The sequence below is a fragment of the Lycium ferocissimum genome, chromosome 8, assembly GCF_029784015.1.
Source record: "Lycium ferocissimum isolate CSIRO_LF1 chromosome 8, AGI_CSIRO_Lferr_CH_V1, whole genome shotgun sequence".
Taxonomy (NCBI): domain Eukaryota; kingdom Viridiplantae; phylum Streptophyta; class Magnoliopsida; order Solanales; family Solanaceae; genus Lycium; species Lycium ferocissimum.
The window spans coordinates 19,293,950-19,305,289 of NC_081349.1; the positions used below are offsets into that span (position 1 = coordinate 19,293,950).

Genomic DNA, 11,340 nt, shown 5'->3' on the forward strand with positions numbered 1-11,340 from the left:
TTAAAGAAAAAATAAAATGATGTTATGTATCTTCGCTGTCTAAACCAATGCAAAACTAAAGAATAGAAATCTAATATTATTGTCATTTCTAGTGTTGGAATTAAATTTCTTTTGTTTGCATTACTATTGATTTAATTTTTGTTTGGCTTTATTAGAGTCTCTAACTTCTATGGGCTATAAAACTTATTGGACTATATAAAACTCTTAGTCCTAGCTTGAAATAATATGTTAAAAGACAAAAACTATGAAAAAGTTTAAAAAATATCTATAAATTACATTACAAATAATATTTTTATGTATAAAATATTTTTAGAAATTTTATGCATGTAATGTCGGACTGATTTGGTTCGATTTGACGTTTTTAAGTCAAAACCAAACCAATTATAGTGGGTTTTTTTTTTCAATACCAAATAAACCAAACCACTAGTCGGTTTTTTTTCTCGATTTGCAGGGAAGCTTCCCCTGAATAAGATGACATACAAATTTCATTCAGAAAGTCACACACATGGACTATATTTGGACATCATCGGCGCCCTTTACTCCCTCTTCAAATGTGTAATCTTATCAGACCACATTCCTTTAGTATATAACAAATGAGACATGATTGGGATCGGTTATATGGATCCTCTATTGCCAAGACGGCTATAAAATAGAAAAAAATTATTTTGATAAGCAACATAGTGGACAATTACATTTCAAATCCTGAATATCGCTATATTAGAAACTGGAATTCACGGCATACGTCCTGATAACAAATGTAAAACCACTGCCACAGCAAACTCTACCAACACACGGTTTCCTAGACTGTTCATTGCATAAACTTACAACCCGCGGAACTGTTTGATCATTTGTATCTCCTAACCCAAGCTGACCATGTTCACCCCACCCCCATGTCATTACTGATCCGTCATCTGCTCAAAAGTTAAAAATAGTCCAGACGTGAAGACGGGTTAATATGCAATTCATGGTTTCTCACAATAAACTTTTGCATCAGATCCTCACCTGTTATCACGGCAGAGTGCTCAGCTCCTGTGCCAATTTGGACGACCTTTGTACTATCGAGGTCAAGGACTCTTTGTAGGGCACCTTCATCTTCAGTGCAAATGAAACAAAGTTGTGTTCAGCTCAAGGGTGCAAATTGTGAAGTGATCGAGCCACGGCAAATACTTGTTACAATGTGATTTGAAATTTCAAACAGAATTAACCATTATATAGTTAGGCTTAATTGTTGTTGATAAACTTACATTAGGTCTGGGTAAGAATAAGCATCAGATTTAGAGGACCCCTAATTTCCCTAGAATCTATTTACCAGCAATTGCGGAGTCAGGATTTTTATCAAGGGGATTCAAAATATAAAGAAGTAAACATATAAAGTCAAGGGGACTCCAACATCTAGGATAGTTCCGTAAAAAATAATTTTGACTTTGTATTATACAGTGTAATTTTTCGGTGAAGAGGGCTTCGACGCACCCCCGAGCTCCGCTCATGTTTACCCGTATTGAATGAAATGGGCCAATTAGAACGCTAGATATGGAAGATTCATATAGCCGACCGCACCCTATCTAGTTTGTGATTGAGACCTAGTTGATAACAGCATCGAATAGCAAGAACCATAGATTATCAACTTGATCACAAGTTTAAGAGACATTTAAGAGGGTCAGAACAGTAAGTTCGTGACCAAGAAATGAGGCTTCAGATTATGTTCTGAAGGTTGACATCCACTTGGCCAAATTATTATTGAACTGCTTTTCTTTTAGTTAAAACCGAGAGACAAATTTGTAACTGAGTTCAGTAGACTCGACTAACATTAAATCTTCTATTGGACTTTTGAATCAACCGATATTCTTTCTGTTCAGGTTAAAATATATAATCCTTTTTGCCTTTTCAAATATTTACTAGACTCAGGTAACCTAACTCTTCTATTGGACTTCGAAATGTACTTCCCATTACATTCAAAAGTTAATGCTTTCTTTTAGATATTTCCTAGACTCAGCACTCAGGTAACATTAACTCTTTTATTGGACTTCTGAATGTGGCTGATATCTTTCAATCACGCTCAGAAAACTACTCTTTCCCTCTTTAACTGTCATCACATTTGATGATATATAGCAGTCAGTACTACTGTTATGCAGTTTGGTGCCAAGCATTTAGCTAAAAGGCCACCAGAGCGCTGCTTCGCATTAGTGTTTTGTTTCTCCTATATGGTTATAACTTGTAGAGGTCCAAAAAATGGGGCAAAGCAGGGATTTCCAAATGTTTGGTCAGTTTGACAACTCATGACCACATAGAAACACACAATCTTGTGAGAAGTTTAGGCACTTGTATCGGGTGTTTTCAGCATCATTTTCGCCTTTTAACTTAATTAAGAGAGATAGATCTACTTCTTCCATGCAAGGATTCAATCAAAGTAGTGAAAATCCATCCATTGTGAGAATCCAATCTCAAGAAGCAGGAGAAAGAGACTTGAGCTACATAAAATCTTACAAGAAGTTTATTGATCATTACCAGACATACGATGACTCATCATGTTCGTTTTCTGAGCTCCAGTAGGAACATTATAATTGTACCTGCCAAGCATGTATACTTCCCCATCACCTATTAAAGTGGTGAAAGGGAACGTCTTTAAATTTCTATATACATTGTAATATTTCCGTCATGTATTCTCAATTGGTACTAATAAAGATCAAAAGCCTGACATACCTGTCAATACAAGAGCGTGATTCCATCCTAAAGCAACCTGGCTGAAATATAACTCTGCAGTAACACGGCGGGGCCTATACACATCTGGGGCTCCACAGAATGCTCTTCCCCATACATATAAATGCCCGTTCACTTAAAAATCCAAAAAGAATAAAAAATCTAAGCAATATATAACAGGTAAAAGTATTACCAACTTGATAAGATTATCATTCACTTATCGGGATGAAGCTACAACCACCAAGTAGTGGATGCTTTGACTAGATAAAGGTTGGGCGAGCAATCCTCGGTATTGGATATGGAGTACTCAGAAACTTACCGGATATTGCTGCACTATGATCTCCATTTGCAGTGATACTCCTGATTTTGACATTTTCAAAACCCAAAGTAACCTGAGGAGTGCTAACTAACTTCTGTTTGTCATCAGATATACCAAGTTGACCACGTTTTCCGGAACCAAATCCATAGATAAGATCCTCAGTATCTCCTAACAGAAGTTAATTGAAGTGAAAAATCAGCTTCACCAAAATCAATATACATGCTTATGTACAAACAATTGTGTGAACAAGATTACTCGCTTCCACAATAATGGTTACAATTTTTAAGGACAACTCTAATCAACCTGCTTTTTCTATCCTAACAGTGTGAGGAAACCAGATATATAGAAATTATTAAGTAATGTACCATTTATTAGGATTACCTATAACAATCAGTTTTTACCCTACCACAAGGAAGAAACTTTTTTCACAATTATTTTGTAGCCCGTCAGTTAAGTAGTTAACAAGCTGCGATGTATGTCCTAAATCCATGTCAGACTGAATTTTAGCAGCCGAGATCATTATCCATCAAACATCACTGACAACAAAGACCTGATATAACGCATTTAAAGTTTTTGGTGCCAACAGAAAAGATAATGAATAATCTGTTCTTGAATTGTACAGTTAAGTAGGCGTTTGGACATAGAAACTTGTAAAAAAGAGTTTTTGAAGTTGAAAATGGTATTGAAAGCTGAAGTTATGTTTCTCACTTGAAGAAAAAAAAAAAAACTTTTTGCGAGTGGAATTTTTTTCTTCATGAACCAGTTTTTCAAATTTAAAAACTCATCTTCAAAAACTAACCTAAAAAATCATCACAATGCACATAACCAAAGAATGTATTGAATTTTGTACAAAAACTCATTCCAAAAAGGCCCTAACTATGCTGCACAAAATTCACTTAGGATATTCTTACCCACTTATGATATTTGGGGTATATCTCATAAAACCTGCTTAACGATATGATGGTGCAGAATAGCTGTTTAGTTATTAGAGAGCCAGCTATTTGAAGAACTTTCATTTTCCGTCACTGTTAACCAAGCTGTAAGAGAGAGTGCAGAATTTCACACTAAATTAGTTATAGTTTTGTTGTGATTAAGAGAATAAAGAAACTACTGGAAAATTCTACCTAATTACTTTACCATGCAGTAATCTCTGGAGCTCTTATGTTAACAGGCCTGATTGCTGTGACTAGTCACAACAATCTGATTTCATTTCAGGCTCATGGATATAACCCATCGAAATTATAGCTGTATAGTGCTAGCAATAGTTTAAAAGAGAAGCATTTGCAGCACTAACTATCAAACTATATGAAAAATGACAGAAGTATGGCCAATTATACAAATGAGAACAGATATACAACACACAACATTCTTGGAAAGCATCGATTTTGTTAATATAACCAGATTAATAAAAAAAGCAAATATTATTACCTTTTAGTAAGACAAGTGAATGACGCATACCACAAGCAATTTGCTCGACATGCCTAGTCTTGAATTGCAACACTTGTACAGGAAAACACCTTGAGATATAATCCCCATGCCCAAGCTGACCAAATGAACCATCTCCACAAGTAAATACGTAACCAGTATCTGGTAATTGTTAAAACATTTACTCTCAAATGCAGGTTAAAACAGGTATTCAGCTAAACAAGATTCCTCCAGATACATACCACAACTATTCAAAGTCATATTTGCAGCAAGAGAACATAAAATATTCAGGAATATACTAAAACAAAAAGTTGTAACAAAAGTTCATATCATCTGTTTGTTTAAACTGTAACAGAAAAAGTTCATATCATCAAAACTTTCAACAATCATAAGGGAAAGAACTTTAGGAGTAACCTAGTGAATAAAAGTTCCTCGATATAAGAATGAAATTCTGCTTTAGTCTGCACAGTCAATGTACCCTAAGCGTGAAGACTTAAGTTTTAACTTGAGAAGCCCATATAACATAATTGGAATCTCAATCATGAACTTTCAATTTCATCAGTATTTCAGAAGCAAAAACCTGATAGTATGAAAATTAGTAATCCATTATCAGATTAGATTTATAGCTGAAGCAGACTTAATCAAACCTGAAACAAATCCTGAGTGATTCCATCCAGCAGAAGCATGTGTAATAAAGATGCCTTCCAAAGACTCTACTGACTTTGGGTGTAAGCAGTTCACCATCTCCTCATGGCCTAACTGACCAGAAGTACCCCTCCCCCATGTTAGCACTTTTCCACCTGCAAAACCCAAACAAGCTTGGTATTTTTTCCTTGAAAAAGTAAAAATCTTTCCGTTGAATCTCATACCAAGATGATATCTTTACCCAACAAGCTTTTTTTTTTTTTTTTTTCCCGTTTTTTGTGAAAGTTCAAAATATTCCATTGGTTCCCACATCAAGATGGTGTCATCTAACTATAACCCATCAAGACGTTTCATTTTTTTTTCCATTGAAGCTCACACCAAGATGGCGCCATCTTTACTGCAGAACCCAATCAAGTTGGTTTTTTTTTTTTTTTTTTTTTTGCTGGTATAATCTTCCATTGAAGCTCGCTCCAAATAAAGTGTCATCTTTACTGCAAAACCCTATCAAGTTTTTTTCATTTTTCCATCTTCTAAAAAGTTAATATTTTTCCATTGAATTTGAATCTCACACCAAAAAGGTGTCTTCTTTACTGCAAAACCTCAAAACCTATCAAGTTTTTCATTTTATCATTGAATTGGAATCTCACACCAAAAAAGGTGTCATTTTTACTGCAAAACCTTAAACCCTATCAAGTTCTTCATTTTTCCATGTTTAAAAAGCCAACATCTGTCCACTGAATTTGAATGTCAAACAAAAAAAGGAGTCATCTTTATTGCAAAACCTTAAACACCATCAAGTTGAAAAAACACATAAATAGAAAAAGGAGTCATATTTACTACCTAAGGGTTCGCACACCCAATAACTTTGGCTCAATCCCTGTATTTGTATTTAAAAATTCACTTCATATGTATAAATAATTTATCAAGAACTCTATAAGCTGCATTTCCTAGAATCCAGAACCCATAAACTCAAGATCCTAACTCCGCCTCTATTAAAGCTCACTCCAAATATGGTGTCATCTTTACAATGAAATCCTGTCAAGTTTTTCATTTTTCCATTGAATTTGAATCTCACACCCAAAAAAGGTGTCATCCTTACTGCAAACCCCTATCAAGATTTTCATTTTTCTATTGAATTTGAATCTCATACCAAAAAGGGTGTCATCTTTATAGCAAAACCTTAAACCCCATCAATTCTTTCTGTTTTCCTGATATAATCTTTCCATTGAAAGTGTCATCTTTACTGCAAAACCCTATCAAGTTTTCCATTGAATTTGAATCTCACAAGTAAAAGGTGTTATCTTTACTGCAAAACCTCAAACCCCATCAAGTTAGAAAAGCACATAAAACAAGAGATATAATAAAGAATATAAGTTTGTAGAGTAGAGAGAAAAGAACAGACCAGAGGTAAGGGCAATGACATGGGCACCACCACAAGAGAGATGAGAGATTGGACCAAAAGAAGAAGAAAGGGATTGAATGAGTTGAGGTTGATGTTCATCTTGAAGTTTCCCTGTTGCTAATTGTCCTTCTGTTCCTGCTCCCCAACTCCATATTTCTTCTTCTTCTTCTTTGCTTTTTACTCTTTCTGTTTCTTCCATCACTTTGGACATCTCATCTATCAGACTTTTTTCTTCCTCTCTTCTCTTCTTACTTTGCCAACTTTGATCAGCTTTGCCAGTTATGAAAATTTAACGACGGTCAAAAACGCACTCAAAAAAAACTTAAACTATCAAATTATGTAAACCATGACTATCTAATTCGTAAAACATGTGAACTAAATTTGTGAATTCATTCTCTAAAAAGATAAGTGAAGTAACTCATTTTCTAGAAGGTTACTGAAGCTAAAATTTTCTCAAAAAAATTATTTACATAACATAAATAATGCTATGGTGGCACCTATAAAAAAATTAAAAAGTAATATTTTTTATTAAAAAATGTATATTTTTTTTTAAAAAAACTGCATTATTTTTAAAAAAATCAGCATTTTTTTTTAAATCCAGATTTTATTTTTTTACAAAAAATATTATTTTTCAGTTTTTTTAAAAAAAAATTCCATGTAGGTGCTATTGTGATATTATTTATCCACGTGAACAACACTTGGCAACATTTTTATATAAAATGGAGTGTGTAGATCACATGTCATTCAAGAATAAATTGAGGTGTGTTTTGCAAATTAGATAGTAATAGTTTAGGTAGTTTTCTCAACCTTCTTCTGATAGTTTAAGTATGAAATTTAAAAAAAAAAAAAAAAAAAAAAAGGGAAAAGGTCCAGATATGTCCCTCAACTATACAAAATTACACGGATATGCCCGTCTTTAAAAGGTGGGTGCACACATGCCCTTAGCGTTATATTTTGCGTCACCCATGCCCTTGAGTTAACTGAAACCTGACAAAAATATTGGAGGGCAAATTTGTGCAGTTCCGCATATGGCACAAAAACAATAATATGATACAATATATCACTGCACTCCAAAGCATAAAAAATATTTGCAATTACAATCCATGCATCCACCATTACTTTACAACTAAATTATACAACTAAAAGATCAAATGCAATTACAACCATCTTTTAAAGATTGTTTTCACAAACAAGAGCACCATTTTCCCTTTTCAAAAGATTTGTTTTACTATGATAATATCTTCTTCTTTTTTCAATTTGTTGATGACCTGGATAGTTCTTTCTAGATATTTTTCATCTTCTCAGCCCCAATGTCTATACGATAATGCATGCAACAACTGCCGCACAAAACATAAACATAAAAAAAAAATTCATTACAGATCTGCCACAAAAAAATCACAAGGAAAAAGAGATAACTTACATTAAACTTATGACACCTGAAAAAACATCTCCCGCAGTGCTGAAATTTTGATAGCAATAATAGAGAGAATATTACATTTTAGGGATTTATATGGCCTTATATAAAATTTAATCTGGTCTAACCCTTTCGTGAATTCCACGCATAACATAAATTTAGTAGAATTATTTGGAGTCCATGTTGTGAGATAGAGTGACGAACCCTTTCATAACTATTTAAAGAACTCGAAGCTTCCGATATTTCATAAACAAGTGAAAGAATAAGAGAGCAAAGTGTGGGTTGCACGATAAGTGTGGAGTTTCAAAATGCTTACCAAAAAATCATTGGCTAGCATAAGTGCACTACAAAAATAATCTAAGAACTATTGGTACAATATGCAGTTGTTGCATGCATTATCGTTTAGATATTGGTACTGGGAGGACGAAAAACATCTAGAAAGAATTACATAGGTCATCAATAAATTGACAAAAAAAAAGATATTATCCTTAGTAAAACAAAATTTTTGAACAAATAAAATGGTGCTCTTGTTGTGAAAATAATCTTTAAAAGATGGTTGCAATTGCATTTGATCTTTTAGTTGTATAATTTAGATGTAATGTAATGGTGGATGCATGGATTGTAAATGCAAATTTTTTTCATGTTTTAAAATGCAGTGATATTTTGTGTCATATTATTGCTTTTGTGCCATAATATTTAGGAAATTCAGTGGATCAAATATGCTCCTATAGTATGCGAAACTGCACAAATTTGCCCTCCAATATTTTTGTCAGGTTTCTGTTAACTTAAGGACATGGGTGACGCAAAACATAACGTTAAGAGCATGTGTGCACCTACCTTTTAACGACGGGCATATCTGCGTAATTTCGTATAGTTGAGAGGCATATCTGGACTTTTTTCAGAAAAAAAAAAATGATAGTTGGGGTGTGTTTTTGACCCTTATCTCATCTTTTTGTTATGCTATTAATACTTGCTCTCTTTTCAAATGCCCTTTTTGAGTAAAATCTTTATATCTTTATTGTTACAGATATTCTGACAAATTAGTAATCAAAGAAATACCGTGACTCCTAATTCATTTGAAAAAGGCTATCATAAGATGTGGTGGGACAGATGAGATTCCTTTTATCTTTAATTTGGGCGATACAAAGAAAATCGACAAACCGCATCAAATGAATAAATTAAACCAAATCAGAAAAAAATCCTATTAGTGGTTTGATTTGATAATGGAGAAAAAAACCCGACCAAAATAAATTTGATTTAGTTTTAACTAAAAAAAGTCAAACCGAGACCAAACTGACCCGATTATATATATATATATATATATATATATATATATATATATATATATATATATATATATATATATAAACACACAATTTATAAATATTTTTATGCATATATAATTTATAAGTATTTTTATAATTTTATCACCTTTAAGCATTAATTAGTCAGCTTCATTCATGATGCACCATCCGTTTAAGAATTGGTACCACAACTGATTGTATAATTAATTTTATTTTTTGGCAGTCAAAAGGACTTTTCATTACTAAATAGCTACTGTTGTACAATGTCAAAACACTTCTATGGCATAACAGTCAAACAGTGATCAAAACTAGTCTTTATTACATCAAAACAACTCAAATTCAGCTCATCCAATCTTTTTGTGAGTGTTCTCCACTGGAAACCTCTAGCAAACACCTCTGGTATGATCCTCCTTGGAAGTATCTGTGGTGTAAAATTAATTCTTAATGCAAAGTTTGAGTCATAATCTTTTTGTTCATTTAGTGATATGCTTTTTGAGTAAATGTTTAAAACCTAGCTGAAACTCATTTTTTTAGGAAGAATATTGAAGTTGTTTGTCACTGCATTCTGTTTGATTGTTATGGTTATACATCACATGCATGTTCTATACTTATTTGATCCAACTGTTATGAATTTTTTATTTAATGAGTCGATGAATTTACCACGCATTTTTCATTTTACATATTTAGAAATAGAAGGGTAAGATGCTTATTTTTGGTCAAGCAAATGCTATTATAAGATGCTTAGTATTGAACCAAAAAAAAAAAAAAATGAAAACCCAACTAACCCAAAAAAATCCTAGAAAAATCGAGACTAAAAAACCCGACTTTTATTGGTTTGGTTTGGTTTATAGTTTTAAAAACCCTACACAATTAGTTTGATTTGGTATTTGAAAAATTTGAACCAACCCGACCCCCTATTCTTAACCAAAGGTTTCGTCCCGAAATGGGAAACCCCTGTTGAAAATAACCTTGTGTAATGCAAAGAATAAATAAATTACCCCCTCTCATATTCAATTCTCATTTAAAGGCTTATTTAATGTTTATTTGGATAAACATGTTAGTGGCTTACTAAGTTCTTTTTAAAGGGTGAGTTAATAACTCATTAATCCTCTTTGACCCCTTCATATTTCCAGCTAATATTAATCAGTCTTTTGGTGAATTACAAGACTGAAAAATCATCTCTTCTTTTTCTTGAAAGTTTTTCTTTTCCTTCTAATTATTGGGCAATTCAATTTGTGCAAACTCCAAACTTGCAGCCACTAGTTTAAGTGTTTTGAAGTATTGTGGAACCTTGGGGAGCGACCGGGCTAAACGATTTGCATCGTATTCGGTCCAAAATCGATTTCAAGGCAGTGGTTTACCATGACGCAGCGGTGAACTGATAAGTTGATTGTATCCTTCTGTTCGTTTTACTGATTAATATTGTTAATATTTCCAATAACCCCTTGTAGAAAATGATTCCTCTTAACCAACCCGACCCTATCCTTAATCAAATGTTTCGTCTCGAAATGGGAAACCCCCTTGTAGAAAATGATTCCACTTTAATGGGTTCTTACTGTGCGCGAACTTAAATTAGTTGGATCAGTGATTGAATACGAAATATACCAAAAATAATGAGGATGACTAGAAAATTCTCACTTTAATTCTTTTTATTTATCGAGTACAAAAAATTGAGACTCAAATCTTGACCTATCGAGTGCATGAAAGTATCCCCATGGTGATTTTATTTAGTTGTGGGCGGAGTAAACCACTACTATTAATTTCAGGCGGACTAATCAAATAGCAAATTCTTATTTTTTTTAACCACAAAGTGTATAACAAAAACCAGTTTTTGTAAGTATATAGGCTTTACTTTTTGTCAAAATATGTGTACATTTCATTCAAGTTTCAATTTAGCCCAGGTAAATAATAGGGGCACTTTCGTTGAAAGAATATCACAGAGCCAGGGTGAAACTAAATATCAGTGCTAGCTCCATTTTCAATCAACCATTTTAGCCCTTAAGTATAGATTTTATATCCCAAAATAAATAAAGAATTTCAAATATAATTTCGACCATTTCAGAATTACCTAGATTTCCGGGACTGCTTGCTCAGTGACAAAAAGGGAATGTCCTGGCTCCTCTTGACTTCTAAA

The 11,340-nt window shown here is 33.1% G+C and overlaps 1 protein-coding gene across 2 annotated transcripts; it reads right to left on the bottom strand.

The window, feature by feature from the left end:
- Window positions 1-647: 647 nt before the first annotated feature.
- On the bottom strand, window positions 648-6,793 carry LOC132067462 (ultraviolet-B receptor UVR8). 2 transcript variants are annotated; one of them, XM_059460713.1, is made up of 8 exons: window positions 6,489-6,793; window positions 5,089-5,241; window positions 4,445-4,603; window positions 3,017-3,184; window positions 2,701-2,832; window positions 2,506-2,595; window positions 1,003-1,092; window positions 648-914 (listed from the first exon to the last, which is right to left on the bottom strand). In XM_059460713.1, exons 1-8 carry the CDS (start codon window positions 6,697-6,699, stop codon window positions 718-720), a joined length of 1,200 nt encoding a protein of 399 aa, XP_059316696.1. In that variant the 5' UTR covers window positions 6,700-6,793; the 3' UTR covers window positions 648-717. The 2 variants fall into 2 exon arrangements, with proteins under 2 accessions (XP_059316696.1, XP_059316697.1); XM_059460714.1 differs by having other exon boundaries at window positions 648-911; window positions 6,489-6,791.
- Between the last annotated feature and the right edge of the window lie 4,547 nt (window positions 6,794-11,340).